Consider the following 16,091-nt stretch of genomic DNA (forward strand, 5'->3'; position numbering starts at 1 on the left):
CCTCACACCGCTCTATTGACGGAAAAATAAAAAAGTTATGGCTCATATAAGGCGGGGAGTGTAAAACTAAAACAATAATTAATTTTTATGTCCGACAGACACCTTCCCTTATATTTACGTTGAAAGCTTCCGTAAAAAAATAGGACAACCTATTTATTTTTTATATTACGGACTGTGCTCCCGTAACTTATAATGGGAGCACGGCCCACAAATGTGGAGGACTGTCCGCAGCCGGATGTGCCCGTAATCACAGGCACAGTCATGTGCATGGGGCCTTAGGGAGGGAGGAGAGGGGAGAAGCTGCAAGTGAGAGCAGGAAGAAAGATCACAGCCTGTTACAGTCATCTCTCCCCCTGTACGGCCTCCAGGGGCCCCAGGAAAGGAGGATGCAGGAACTTTTCTTCATGTTACAGCAGAGCAAGCGTAATCTCGCTGTAACCGGTCATTTACAGCGCGGTCTCGCGAGATTACGCTTGCTCTGCTATAAGTCCCACACAAACGTTACCGAAGTGTCGGGATTGTGAATAGACATCCTGTCCTGGCTGGAAGGAATGTCTAGTCATTGTCAAGACACTTCAGTAACGTTAATATGTCAATATAAGACCGAACATAGTGAATAACCCAGTGTCACTATGTGCTGACTAAATAAATGGAGAGAAGTGTATGACGCTGATTGGTCACTGATTGGTCAGCGTCATACACTCTGTACAACGCCCACTTGGACTAAAGTAAAAACACGCCCACTTGGGCATTAAGAAACGATTTAGCATAAAGCTAAAATCGCTCCGAATGTGGGGAAAATAGATCGTTTTTCTAAATAAAAAGCATCACTGTCACCTACATTATAGCACCGATCTCCTTATATAGGAGACAGGGCACTTATAATGTCGTGACAGAGTCCCTTTAAGTGGCATGGGGGGGGGGGGGCCGAGTGGGGGCTCATTTGAAAGCTCTTTTCAATACGAAAAACAATGACATATTAATGAGATATTTAACTTTATTATCATCATCATCATCGGCTACCGCCGGTGTTGGCATTACCCAAAATGTACCGCGCGGGTAAAATCCTAAATGTGTGGGGGTGCGTGTGCGTAATTTAAAGTCACCTTGATGTGACATTCCCAAGCTCACACGCGCCCCCACACATTTAGGATTTTACCCGCATGGTACATTTTGGGTAATGCCAACACCAGCTGTAGCCAATAATGAAGATGATAACTTTAAAGTTAAATATCTCAAAATCGATTGCGGCATTGTTTTCGTATTGAAAAGAGCTTTCAAACGACTCGACCCCCCGTGACATTTAAGATTTTGCTGCCCCCGCCCACAAGGGGGTTATTTTTTGCACACGAACGTAAAAACGCCCGTAATCACGGGCCGTAATTACGGCCCCATAGACTTCTATTGGCTACGGGTACCTCCCCGTATGCTTATGACCGGGCTGTTGAAAAATATAGAACATGTCCTATTTCAGGCCGTAATTACGGCACGGGCAGGCCCATAGAAGTCTATGGGGCTCTTGTAATTACGGGTGACTACATGTGTGCACCCGTAATTACGGGAGCGTTGCTAGGCGACGTCAGGGGATTGTCACTGTCCAGGGTGCTGAAAGAGTTAAACGATCGGCAGTAACTCTTTCAGCACCCTGGACAGTGGCTACCGATCCCAATATAGATAAAGCTGTAAAAAAAAATAAAAAATAGAAGTTCATACTTACCCAGAACTCCCTGCTTCTTCCTCCAGTCCGGCCTCCTGGGATGACGTTTCAGCCCATGTGACCGCTGCAGCCAACCACAGGCCAATCACAGGCTGCAGTGGTCACATGGACTGCCACGTCATCCAGGGAGGTCGGGCTGGATGTCGAAAGAGGGACGCGTCACCAAGGCAACGGCCGGGTAAGTATGAATTTCTTTTACTTTTACCTCGGAAATGGCTGCCCCTTCTCTTTATCCTGCACTGATAGAGAGAAGGGGCTGCCGATTAGTGCAGTGCACTTTTGCAGCGAAAACTTGCCCGTAAATGCGGGTGGAATACGGGTGACACCGGACCCGTATTTACGGGCACGGGTCCGTAAATACTGGTGCAATACGGGTCGAATACGTGTGACCAAGGACCCGTATTTACGGGAGGAAAAAAATACGTTCGTGTGCATGAGGCCTAACTGGTAGATGTTATGACCCCATTAAATCCCACCAAATTTCAACCCTCTACCTCGAGCCGTTCAAAAGTTATGAGGGTGTTCCGGAACTTTTGGTCGGCACTGTATATTAAACCATAGTAACAGCAGACTTACAAAGCAGGTTCCTCTTCATCATCAGATCCATGGTCTTCATCAAATGCTGGCAGATCAACCATAATTCTGTGGGCACAAAACCGGGTCACTAATTGATTGGCTGCAAGTCTTTTCTTGTATAGCATAATAATACATTTAAAATTAAGGTCGACCTTTGATTAAAATGGTCTCTATATAGTCAACAAAACTCCAGCATCTTTGTTATATATCTTCACTACAATTTCCTCTTACTCTGAAACAGTCAGCAAGATGCTGATTACAGATCTCTAATTATTTTAAGTGTTACCGGTATTTAGCTTTGAAAGGATATTGTATCATACAGTACCAAATGAAAATATGTGAATCTATTTTGATGTTAATGTATAGGGCGTATTAATGGACATAAGTCCATAAAAAGATCTGTGAACAGTAACTAGCCTGCTTGCTGAGGAGTTCCAAGAAGCAAAATGACAACATAACAGAGTAAAAAAAAATACATATATAAGTCAAAACAGCACAATGGTAATGAAGATACATGACAAAGATGATAAAAATACGGACTAACTAATCTCAGTCACGTTACTTCCATTTACCGGTTATAAATATCATTAGACAATAATTTTTCTTGGTGAATTTAGTAAAATACAAGCCCAACTTTTTGATGTCGAGTTAGAGGATCTTCTTTGAAACAAGAGTGACCATCATCATCTCTAGACTACGGCACAGTCATTACTGTAATAAATATTAAGTGTTTCCAGACAAACCAAAAATAAGGGAAGGTAAATGTACGACTTTGATCTAGAGATTTCCCCGCTGGGACTCCGAGTCACATCTGTTCCCCGTTTCCTGCAGCTGTTGACCATTTCTATATTCCTTTTAACAATTGTTGTGTTCCCTGGCTTAGTGAGTATTTGATCTGCGTCCGGGAATACCGTTACGTAAATCACACGGTGTTTACAAGTTATATATGTTGTTATCTATAAGGGGTTCTCCGCTGTGAAAAATCGCTACTTGTTAGAAGGGTCCCTTAACTATAAGCTGATCACAAAATGTCGCTCTGCTGGGACCCCCAGCGATCAGCTGTAATCTGTGGGGAAACCTGGCAGTAACAAATCCATTTCCCTGCAGCGCCACCACAGGGGAAATTAAGCATTACACAGTGTACATTTATATCAATGGGTTGTCTGTGTAATTCAGGACAGGACAGGTCCTCAAGAGTGAGAGACGCTCTTTGTAACCGTTCTCTACTCTGGCCAAGAAATAGGGATCCTGAACAGGGGACCCCCCCCCCTCTATTAACTAAAAATTCCCTAATACGGTGTATGAAATTGTGTTTTTTTAACCGGACAACCCCATTAAAAACTACCAAAAAAAGCTTCCAGGTAAAAGTAGCTTCACCAAATAAAGTAGCTAAGCATCACCTACTCCTTGAGTTGTTAAAAAAATAAAATAATGCTATTTTGGGCTATATCAGTTTCTGAAAAAGTTGTGTGGCAACCAATATGGCCACCATTACAAGCTTGTCACCCAGCTTTCCCAGACTCCTGAACAATAAAACCACCTAGTCCTGCAGGGACGCAAAAATGTGCGTAAAGATTGCAATTGCATAGATGTAGATTTCTGAACATCAGTCTTATGTCTTGTATATGAAGGATCGGATAAAAAAGGCAAATCACTGGGAAAAGAAGACCCGTGGCTTGGTGCTTTCAGACACTTCACTACTGACGGATGTGAGCAGGGATTCGGGCTCATTCACACGAGCGTGTTCCGCGTCCTTTGCGTTGAAATAACGGACAGCACACGGACCCATGAAAATCAAAGGGGCTGTTCAGACATGCTTGATTGTTCACGCAGTGTGTCCGTTGCATGAAACTCACTGCATGTCCTATATTGGTCCGTTCCTGCGGAACTTGTCGCCCAGAGAAGTCCATGGGTGAGTGAAAAATATGGATGACGTCCGTGTGCTGTCCGTGTTTCACTCATCAGTTGCTAAAGAAATGATAATAAAAAAAATAAAAAGGGAAGTGCTTTCCAAGGACAATCATGATGAACGTAAAAAACGCACGCCACACGGAACGCACACAGACATGAAATGCAAGAAATACGGTCCCTTTTCTACAGCTTCTGAAACACAAAGCAGTGCGGGGTCGGCTGCACCACAAAGCAGTGCGGGGTCGGCTGCACCACAAAGCAGTGCGGGGTCGGCTGCACCACAAAGCAGTGCGGGGTCGGCTGCACCACAAAGCAGTGCGGGGTCGGCTGCACCACAAAGCAGTGCGGGGTCGGCTGCACCACAAAGCAGTGCGGGGTCGGCTGTAATATAAAGCAGACACCCGCTCAGTATGGAGAGCGCTCATCCAGTTTTCCCGCTCCATACTTCTCCATGGCGGGTGTCACGTACATATACGGTGACACTGTCGCCAAGGGGTTAAACATTCATTGACAGCTATCAGTGATGTTATAAAGTGTACTTCTTAATCATACAGGATGCTTTATTTACACAGGACCTTTATGAACTATGACAAGAAGTGTAGATTTCAGCATACCAGCGACTCCTTATCATCTGGAGAATAGTTGCAGCGAGTATGAAGACTGGCGGAATTACACAAAACTCTACACAAGTCACATTTTTGTGTCTGTCTGTAACTAAAGAAGGACTAAAACCTCCCAAATCAAAGCTCTGCGCTGGTCTGCTCCGGGCAATGCATCTTTGTTTGCAAAATCCTCATGTCATGGGATTGTCTGCAGTAAAGTCACAACATAAAAATGTAAGATAAGGAGGAGGAGGGTGATGGAGAATTGGAGGACGGCATGGGAACACTGGGAGACGCTGGCATTACTGAGACACACTGCGTTCTTACATATTCAGCATATGGTAGACCGCGATCTGCACCGCTCTGTCTTTATACAGCAGGAGCGGGGCCAGGCTATTCAGCAAGCTCTGCAAGCCGTCCGAGAGGCCGCTCTTCTGTCCAGCAACAAACTTGGCCGGGAGTTTGTGGTTCAGCAGCTGTTCCTTTGATATGAAGCACAAAGCTTGGCCCAATGACTGCAGCACAGAGGTGTGATCAGAAATCTCTGCAGACTTGTTCTCCCCTGCACACAGAAAAGATAAAACAGTCAACCTGGTATAGGGAACATGAGGAGTCCCACATTGTCATTTCCATGTATGCGTTTATTTAGCGGTATCACTTATATAGAACGGACATATTCATGCATCATTCACCTCAGCCTCTGTCGCCAGTGGGCGCCTTATAACACAAACACTAGTGCAGGAAGAACATAGAAACTCCATGCAGAGGTTGGCATGGTCAGATTCAGCGACACTGCCCATTAAACAGCCTGTCACCCGTCATTTATTCTTTAGTCGGAATTTTTTTGCAGATTGATTTCATAAAATATCTCTATAAAAGGATCAGAGCTCCCTTCCATACCTTCAGAGTGAAATTAGGTCATTCTGTTTGACTGCAACCACCACTAGGGGGAGCTTACTTAAAGAGGCTCTGTCACCACATTATAAGTGTCCTGTCTCCTACATAAGGAGATCGGTGCTATAATGTAGGTGACAGTAATGCTTTTTATTTAGAAAAACAATCTATTTTTACGACGTTAGGAGCGATTTTACCTTTATGCTAATTAGATTCTTAATGCCCAAGTGGGCGTGTCTTTACTTTAGACCAAGTGGGCCTTGTACAGAGGAGTGTATGACGCTGACCAATCAGCATCATGCACTCCTCTCCATTAATTTACTCCGCGCATAGTGACACTGCGTTATTCACTATGTTCGGTCTTATACTGACATATTAACGTTACTGAAGTGTTTAGACAGTGAATAGACATGCCTTCCAGCCAGGACGGGATGTCTATTCACAGTCCCTGCACTTCGTTAACGTTTCTGTGGTACTTAGAGCAGAGCAAGTGTAATCTCGTTGTAACCGGTCATTTACAGCGTGATCTCGCAAGATTACGCTTGCTCTGCTGTAAGTACCAAACAAACGTTAACGAAGTGCAGAGATTGTGAATAGACATCCCGTCCTGGCTGGAAGGAATGTCTATTCACTGTCTAAACACTTCAGTAACGTTAATGTGTCAGAATAAGACAGAACATAGTGAACAACGGGGTGTCACTATGCGCTGACTAAATGAATGGAGAGGAGTACATGACGCTGATTGGTCACTGATTGGTCAGCGTCATACACTCCTCTGTACAACGCCCACTTGGTCTAAAGCAAAAACACGCCCACTTGGGCATTAAGAAACTAATTAGCATAAAGCTAAAATCGCTCGTAACGTGGTGAAAATAGATCGTTTTTCTAAATAAAAAACCACTGCTGTCACCTACATTATAGCGCCGATCTCCTTATGTCTGCCTCTGGCAGAATAAATCCTTAAAGGGTCACTAAACTTTTAAAAACTTTTAACATGTCAGAAGTTTTGATCAGTGGGGGTTTGAGCACGGAGAACCCCACCGAGCGCTAAAGCAAAGCGGCAGAAGTGCTTAGGTGATCGCTGTGCCACTTAGTTTCTGATCGGCATTCCTCAGAGCGGCATACGAGCTCAATAGAAAGTCTATTAGTCCATACATCGCTCGCTCGGCTCTCCAAGAAAGCCAATCAGAAACAAAGCAGCACAGAATTAACCCGAGCTCTACTGCCGCTTCGTTTTAGCGATTGGTGGGGGTCTCAGTGCTCAGACCCCCACCGATCAAGACTTCTGACATGTCAAAAGTTTTTAAGAAGTTAGTTACACTTTAAGGCCCTGTTCCCACAGTGCATATTTGCTGCAGATTTTGCATGCATTTTTTAAGCCAAAACTGGAATTGGATCCAGGAGAGCGAACCTATAAATCCTTCCTTTCTATATTTCTTCTGTTTGGGGTCCATTTAAAAAATGCATGCAAAATCTGCACTGTGTGAACAAGGTCTAAGTAGTAAAGTCCGTCTAGTGACTGCAGCAGGCAGATTTGAATGGAAGGAGGGCATCCAGGCCCACAAACGTAACAATGTCCATACACTTTCAACAATCAAGTTGTTTTTCTAAAAAGACTGTCAAGTTTTAAAGTATTCCAAACAGAAGCACCAATTGCAGATTTGTGACATGATTTGTGAGCAATGTAGAATATTAGTCCGATGAGTATAAAAAATAGACGTGACCAGTTCTCTACCTATCGCATAAGCTAATAAACTTTTTAATATAAGAAGTGTTTCAATTCTTCAATTATTAAAATGTCTGCTTGCTGTCAGTGAATGGTATCATTCATTGTGGACACTGTCCTGATCACGTCCAACTAACCGAGGTGCTTGGTTCATTTTATTACAGACCTTCGATCGGCCACGTCCAGAAGTAAAAAATAAAATATTTTTTTTTTTACATCTCTGGACTAGTTACCATTAATCTCTCGTGTCTAGCTTTATGTAATATTGTGATGGTTACCTGCTATTTTTACCAACATAGGTAAGAGTAAGCCATGGATGCCTTCAGAAAAGAATTCATTCCACTCCGTGATAAGTTTTGCGGGAAGCTTCTCGGCAGCGCTCGCGGTGACAGATTGAAAGAAAGCAGATAAATCTGAAGCCAGGTTGCAACTTACGCAAGAAAATAGCCGAACAAGTGGTACATGGTAGAGTGCCCAGCTCTCACACGCGGTCTATGAATGTGTATACAAAAAAGAATATATGATTAGACCATAGAAATTTTTTTTATTATGTAGAAATTGTTCCAGCTTATCTATAATTGCAATAACCTGCAAGGCATTACACTTCAATGAGTAAATCGAAAATAATCTTCATAATGCCTTCCAGAGTAATCAAATCAGATTTTTCAGTATCATCAATACAGATCTTCATGCACGTCTATGCAAGAACGGATAATAATGTAGGAAAAGTATAGCGTAAGTTTTTTTTAAAGTTACAAAAACTTCTGTAGTTCAACACTCCCCTCTAGTGGTGTCTTGCATGAACTGCAGGCGTTCATAGGAAAGCAGCGAAACATTTCCACTAGGAATCACACAAATCATTTCCTGATATTTGTCATAACATGGTATAAATCACAAGAATTCTTGGCTATCTAGGAATGTTCACGTCTAATGCAAACTAACTTTTCATACTTCTATTTAGGAGTCTCGCAAAGAGGTCTGGACTGCAGACATTTATATTCAACATCTGCCCGCCGCTGACACTATCAGTCTTGTGCAGATCCCCTTTGGTTTAAATATTGGACAGGAGACAATCCTTAAACTTTCACTCGTAGGATATACATTATCTTACTGGGTTATTTGTGTGCTAACAAAAGTGAGATTGTTTGAAGACTTTGACACATGCAATTGCAAATAAGATTACAGTGACAGACTAAGACTGCCGAAATATATTCAAGAACATTTCCTCCATGTATTAAAAAAAAAATCTCTTGTAAACATACAGTACTGTGCAAAAGTTTTAGGCAGTTGTGGAAAAAGTGTTTCATAAATAGGAGTGTTAGTTTTTTTTTTTTTTAACAATTAACAAAATGCATAAACAGAAGAGAAATCTAAATCAAATCAATATTTAGGGTGACCACCCTTTGCCTTGGGATAACCACCCTTTGCCTTTAGGGTGACCTCCCTTGGATTATAGTCCGGTGTATGATCAACCAATTATAACAAACAGGTGATAATGATCATTTTCATATGTAGGCGGAAACACAGTCATTAACTGTAACAGAAACAGCTGTGTAGGAGGCTTAAAACTGAGTGAGGAACAGCCAAACTCTGCTACAAAGGTGAGGTTGTGGAGACAGTTTCAAGTCATGGGTCCAGCAACAAGACACAAAGTAGTTATACTGCAAAAGCAAGGTCTCTCCCAGGCAAAGATTTCAAAGCAGACTGCGGTTTCAAGATGTGCTATTCAAGCTCTTTTGAAGAAGCACAAATAATCAGTCAACATTGAGGACCGTAGATGCAGTGGTCGGCCAAGGAAACTTGATCCATATGCAGATTTGCCATTTAGGAAACCCAGCTTTCCCCAGACACAAATATAATTAAAGGCGAATTCCCAACATAGATATTGATGGCGTATCCGCAAAATATGCCATAATTGTCTGATGCTTACTGGTCCCAGAGTTGTAGTACTTTTAATCGATAACCAGGGTCACTGGACCCCTATTCCTCCTGGTGCTGCGGCCGCAAGCTACCAATTCCAGGTGGTGACTAGTGGAGAGTGGCCAGAATGCAGCCCTCTCTATTCTGTTGTATGGAAGTTACAGAAACAGACGATTAAGGACTTGCTCGGGTGTTTTCGTAATCTCTATTGAACAGAATGGAGAGAGCCGCGCGCATGCATGGCCCTCTATCCACTAGTCCCCACCTGGAAACTACCGCAACAGGTGAAGCGGCGGTTTAGTGACCCCTGTTCTCGATATAGGTGCGGGTTCCAGAGGTCATGTTAGATTGCTGGGGTCCCAAAGATCAGTGGGTGGAGCAGTGGGTGAGAATGCGTGCAACTACGCCACTCAAAGAGTGTTAAAGAAACAGCAGAGCACTATCACTAGGCTGTTTCTGTAACTCCCACAGAGTATAGAACTACAGCGCACGCTTTCAACCACCAAGCGACGACGGAAGACGCAGTCAGACAGGGCAATCACGTCGCCATGAAAACCGTACAATGCACTGACGCTGCGTCCGCTGCTTGCAAATTTCCAAGATGCGGTTTATGAGAATATCACTTTAAATTCCCAACAAATGAATCTTTAGATGTTCACTAAGATTTCAGGAAGATACTTGTACCCGGACACTAGACCATTTAGCTCAGGAGTCATTTAAAGTGAATCTTTGGAGCTAATTTTAATGTCATAATCAGAACCGTGACATTAGTCAAGGCAGTGACCTTATTATGAACTGCAGGGTTGCTGTATACTATAAACGTTGCTAGTCTATTGACATATTATCAGCAGGCTCCCAATGTGACGCAGCCCTTTGTGATATTTATATGGGCTCCGCGGCCGGTGTGGACACTGCAGTCGTTTGTATTCTGTTATCAGCAGCTGCTGGGTAATGGCGGGTGGTCAGAAATTCCTGGGAGCACTGCATTGACGTAGAATGGGAGAGAATCTCATGATAACCGATTCCATAATATGTAAAAGGTTAGGCCTTCTGTTAGAACTACTCTTTATAGGAGGAGAACTCCCATTATTTCAGCACAAAGTGAAAATATTCTAATCCTTGGTCATAGATAAAGTCTCCAAATCATTTGTTGTCGGCAAACTTACCTCTAACCATGCTAACATAGAGCACATTATAAAATCCCACTCTGTATCCCCCAGAGAAGCAGGAGCAGAGTATTTCAGGAGAAGTGAGAAGAATCTGAGGATTTCCACATTCAACCCAATTAGGTCCAGACCGGCATCCTTCAGATTACTGAAAAACACACAAACATTTGATATGATTATTTATAATATATGATATGTATGAAACAGGTAAGAGACAGACATAAGATAGAGAGCCCGACAGACATAAGATAGACAGCCAGAAGACAGACATAAGATAGAGAGCCAGACAGATATAAGATAGACAGCCAGACAGACAGACATAAGATAGAGAGCCCGACAGACAGACATAAGATAGACAGCCAGACAGACATAAGATAGACAGCCAGACAGACATAAGATAGACAGCCAGACAGACATAAGATAGACAGCCAGACAGACAGACATAAGATAGACAGCCCGACAGACAGACATAAGATAGACAGCCAGACAGACAGACATAAGATAGAGAGCCCGACAGACAGACATAAGATAGACAGCCAGACAGACATAAGATAGACAGCCAGACAGACATAAGATAGACAGCCAGACAGACAGACATAAGATAGAGAGCCAGACAGACAGACATAAGATAGAGAGCCCGACAGACAGACATAAGATAGACAGCCAGACAGACATAAGATAGACAGCCAGACAGACAGACATAAGATAGAGAGCCCGACAGACAGACATAAGATAGACAGCCAGACAGACATAAGATAGACAGCCAGACAGACATAAGATAGACAGCCAGACAGACATAAGATAGACAGCCAGACAGACATAAGATAGACAGCCAGACAGACAGACAGACATAAGATAGAGAGCCCGACAGACAGACATAAGATAGACAGCCAGACAGACATAAGATAGACAGCCAGACAGACATAAGATAGACAGCCAGACAGACATAAGATAGACAGCCAGACAGACATAAGATAGACAGCCAGACAGACATAAGATAGACAGCCAGACAGACATAAGATAGACAGCCAGACAGACATAAGATAGACAGCCAGACAGACATAAGATAGACAGCCAGACAGACATAAGATAGACAGCCAGACAGACATAAGATAGACAGCCAGACAGATATGAGATCGATAGATTAGATAGATAGGATATATTGTCACGAGAAGATGGTAGTGGTGCAGCCTCAGGTTCGGGGCCTGTATCTTTACGCACGGATAACTCCGCATAGAAGTGAGCTTTAAAAACCTAATGTTAAATGGGGATTCCCAACTCACACATTTATGGCATATCCACAGGATGTGCCCTTCATACAGGTGTGTGTCCCAGAGGTAGGACCCGCATCTATCTCACATTCCTGGTATATCCTGTGAACAGGCCATAAATCTGTGAGCTGGGAATCCCCATTTAAGTGCGTATAAAGTATCTTTGCCTAGTATCATATTCAACCCCTTTATGGGGGAAGGGAAGCAGCGAGCCACTGCAGTGTGCAATTCAGCAGACAGACTGTAAGGCTGGGTTCACACGAGCACATTAACGTCCGTAATGGACGGACATATTTCGGCCGGAAGTCCCAGCATCATAGTTATGTACGATGCTAGGAGTCCCTGCCTCCCCGTGGAACTACTGTCCCGTACTGAAAACATGATTACAGTACGGGACAGTTGTCCTGCAGCGAGGCATGGACTCCTAGCATCGTACATAAGTATGATGCCGGGACTTCCGGCCGAAATACATCCGTCCATTACGGATGTTAATGTGCTCGTGTGAACCCAGCCTTAAATGACAGCCTGTGCTATAGGCAGGGTACAGGTTGCTGTAAGGGTATGTTCACACGGGCTATTTTCGGGCCGTAAACGTCCCGAAAAATCGGAAGCAGAACCCCTCCAAATATCTGCCCATTGATTTCAATGGGAAATACGGCGTTCTGTTGCGACAGGGGCGTTTTTTTTACGCCTTGTTTTTAAAAAACGGTATGTAAAAAGACACCCGCGAAAAAGAAGTGCAGGTCAGTTCTTGGGACGTTTTTGGAGCAGTTTTTCATTGACCCTACAGAAAAACAGCTCCAAAAACGACCGTAAAAAACGCTGTGAAAAACGCGAGTTGCTAAAAAAAACAAAAAACGTCTGAAAATCAGAACCCGTTTTCCCTTGAAAACAGCTCCGCATTTTCAGACGTTTTTTGCGAAGAGTGTGAACATACCCTAAGACCCAGCTTATAGTCTGCTGGAAGGCTGCAGGACAATGCTGAGGAGTAGGTCTTCCCTGCAGGATCATGTGAATGTTTTCTCTCCTGCGGGAGGGATCTGATAACAGACATATCTGGGAACTGCAAGGCTAGGCTCAACAACGCTGACCAAAACTTTATTTTAAGCAAGAGTTCCTAATAGGGACAACATTTTTGGATTAAACAAGGCCAATGCTCAGCACACACAGCCCCAATCTAGAAGACAGACTAATCCTTATGGTCCCGAGAAGTCGGTAAATGTCGCCATTTTCCATAGAGAAGAGAGCAATGTTTTTCGCTAGTCAGGGGGTCTAAGGACATGACATAAGAAACACACCTGCTGAACAGAAAGACATCCTCATGAGCGTTCTTCCATTCCAGAATTATTTTCAGGATTCCAGGCAGAACTTCAGGAGAAGGAATAGACTCGGCATCCAGGCAGGAATTAATAATGGCAAGAAAACCAAATCCTCCTACATGAAAATAAGGATGTAAAGTAACTTCCCGAGTAACGCCTCATGTCACAGCCTCGTATCCAGGTCACATTATATAATGACCTAGTGCCTCATGTCACAGCCTCGTATCCAGGTCACATTATATAATGACCTAGTGCCTCATGTCACAGCCTCGTATCCAGGTCACATTATATAATGACCTAGTGCCTCATGTCACAGCCTCGTATCCAGGTCACATTATATAATGACCTAGTGCCTCATGTCACAGCCTCGTATCCAGGTCACATTATATAATGACCTAGTGCCTCATGTCACAGCCTCGTATCCAGGTCACATTATATAATGACCTAGTGCCTCATGTCACAGCCTCGTATCCAGGTCACATTATATAATGACCTAGTGCCTCATGTCACAGCCTCGTATCCAGGTCACATTATATAATGACCTAGTGCCTCATGTCACAGCCTCGTATCCAGGTCACATTATATAATGACCTAGTGCCTCATGTCACAGCCTCGTATCCAGGTCACATTATATAATGACCTAGTGCCTCATGTCACAGCCTCGTATCCAGGTCACATTATATAATGACCTAGTGCCTCATGTCACAGCCTCGTATCCAGGTCACATTATATAATGACCTAGTGCCTCATGTCACAGCCTCGTATCCAGGTCACATTATATAATGACCTAGTGCCTCATGTCACAGCCTCGTATCCAGGTCACATTATATAATGACCTAGTGCCTCATGTCACAGCCTCGTATCCAGGTCACATTATATAATGACCTAGTGCCTCATGTCACAGCCTCGTATCCAGGTCACATTATATAATGACCTAGTGCCTCATGTCACAGCCTCGTATCCAGGTCACATTATATAATGACCTAGTGCCTCATGTCACAGCCTCGTATCCAGGTCACATTATATAATGACCTAGTGCCTCATGTCACAGCCTCGTATCCAGGTCACATTATATAATGACCTAGTGCCTCATGTCACAGCCTCGTATCCAGGTCACATTATATAATGACCTAGTGCCTCATGTCACAGCCTCGTATCCAGGTCACATTATATAATGACCTAGTGCCTCATGTCACAGCCTCGTATCCAGGTCACATTATATAATGACCTAGTGCCTCATGTCACAGCCTCGTATCCAGGTCACATTATATAATGACCTAGTGCCTCATGTCACAGCCTCGTATCCAGGTCACATTATATAATGACCTAGTGCCTCATGTCACAGCCTCGTATCCAGGTCACATTATATAATGACCTAGTGCCTCATGTCACAGCCTCGTATCCAGGTCACATTATAGAATGACCTAGTGCCTCATTCTGCTGGGACTTTCAACATTTACAGTAGAATATATTACGCCCCTCATACACTCGATAAAGCTGTATTCACACCTGACATTTTTATCATGGTTTTGTCCCCAAAAATGTATTACTTTTACAAAAAAAACTGCCAAAAACTGCATATCTGAATACAGCCTAAATGACATAAAAGTAGCCTCAGCTGGTAGTTCCGCACCATTCAGCCAGAACATTAAACCACCTGCCTAATATTGTATAGGTCGCCCTCATGCCACCAAAACAGCGGTGACCCGTCGAGACATGGGCTCCACAATATCTCTGAAGGTTCCGGTGGTATCTGGTACCAAGACATTAGCATCCGATCCTTTAAATCCTGTAAGTTGTGAGGTGCGGCCCTCATGGATCGGACTCATTTTTCCAGCACATCCCACAGATGATTGATCATATTGAGATCTGGGGAATTCGGAAGTCAACACCTTGAACACCCCCCCCCCCATCGCCCATTACGCTGCCGCCGGTTTACCGATTCTCCTTCCTTAGATCACTTTTGGTCAGTACTAACCAACCACTGTATACCAGAAACACCCCACAAGACCTGCCGTTTTGGAGATGCTCTGACCCAGTCTGCTAAATATCAGCAAACAATGGAAAGCTGCCCCTATACACGAGGCCATTGTCCAGATGTGCCCAAATTGGATGCCAAATCTTTAGCCTCATTGAAAAGCAGAGCACGGGTAGGACATATGGCACATTCATGCCGCTGACTTGGAATCTCCCCTAACACGACGTATCGTCAGGTTATTCCTCTGTATGGTTATGTATTGCGGTCCACTCACCATCTGTACACGACAGATCAGTCGCAGCGCAGGACATAAACCGGGAGACAAACTGGATTATCAGAGACTCCTTCTCATCTTTATGTAAGAATGGCGACAGACACTGGACGGTGTGCAGGCTGCCTGGGGTCACAGGGAGATAACTAGAGGGAGATAGAAAAGATTGCTTTACATATCTACATACAAGGGAGAAAGTAGAAATCAGGATTACATGGGAATACAGGATTAATACTCACCAACCCTTTAATTATTAAAGAGGCTGTCACCAGATTCTCAACCCCTATCTCCTATTGCAGCAGATCGACGCTGCAATGTAGATTACAGTAACGTTTTGTTTTGTTTTTTAAAACGTTAATTTTTGGCCAAGTTATGAGCTATTTTATATATATGCAAATGAGGTTTGAAATGGACAACTGGGCGTGTATTGTGTTTTTAACTGGACGTGTTTACGTGTATGATGCTGACCAATCAGTGACCAGTCAGCATCATACACTCATCTACATTCATTTACACAGCAGCGATGTGCAGCCACATAAACGGAGATTAACGTTACTACAGTGTCCTGATAATGAATACACATGATCATCCAGCCTGGACGTCATGTGTACTCAGAATCCTGACACTTCTGACTCTTTTCTGTGAGATTCCAGCAAGGGAAACGAAATCTCGTTTACCTCCGTAATCTCGCGAGATTTCGTTTCCCTTGCTAGAAATCAATGTAGAGGAGTGTATGACGC

At 43.6% G+C, this 16,091-nt stretch overlaps 1 protein-coding gene across 1 annotated transcript in view; it reads right to left on the reverse strand.

Annotated features, from left to right (window-relative positions):
* Window positions 1-16,091, reverse strand: part of LTN1 (listerin E3 ubiquitin protein ligase 1) — a 71,717-nt gene that overhangs the window by 15,800 nt on the left and 39,826 nt on the right. The window contains exons 19-24 of the mRNA XM_075851224.1: window positions 15,355-15,497; window positions 13,082-13,217; window positions 10,513-10,660; window positions 7,705-7,918; window positions 5,134-5,368; window positions 2,294-2,359 (exon numbers count right to left, since the gene is read on the reverse strand). Of these exons, the coding sequence (XP_075707339.1) occupies window positions 2,294-2,359; window positions 5,134-5,368; window positions 7,705-7,918; window positions 10,513-10,660; window positions 13,082-13,217; window positions 15,355-15,497 (942 nt within the window). The remainder of the gene's footprint in view (window positions 1-2,293; window positions 2,360-5,133; window positions 5,369-7,704; window positions 7,919-10,512; window positions 10,661-13,081; window positions 13,218-15,354; window positions 15,498-16,091) is intronic.

Source organism: Rhinoderma darwinii, chromosome 2 (genome assembly GCF_050947455.1).
Source record: "Rhinoderma darwinii isolate aRhiDar2 chromosome 2, aRhiDar2.hap1, whole genome shotgun sequence".
Classification (NCBI taxonomy): domain Eukaryota; kingdom Metazoa; phylum Chordata; class Amphibia; order Anura; family Rhinodermatidae; genus Rhinoderma; species Rhinoderma darwinii.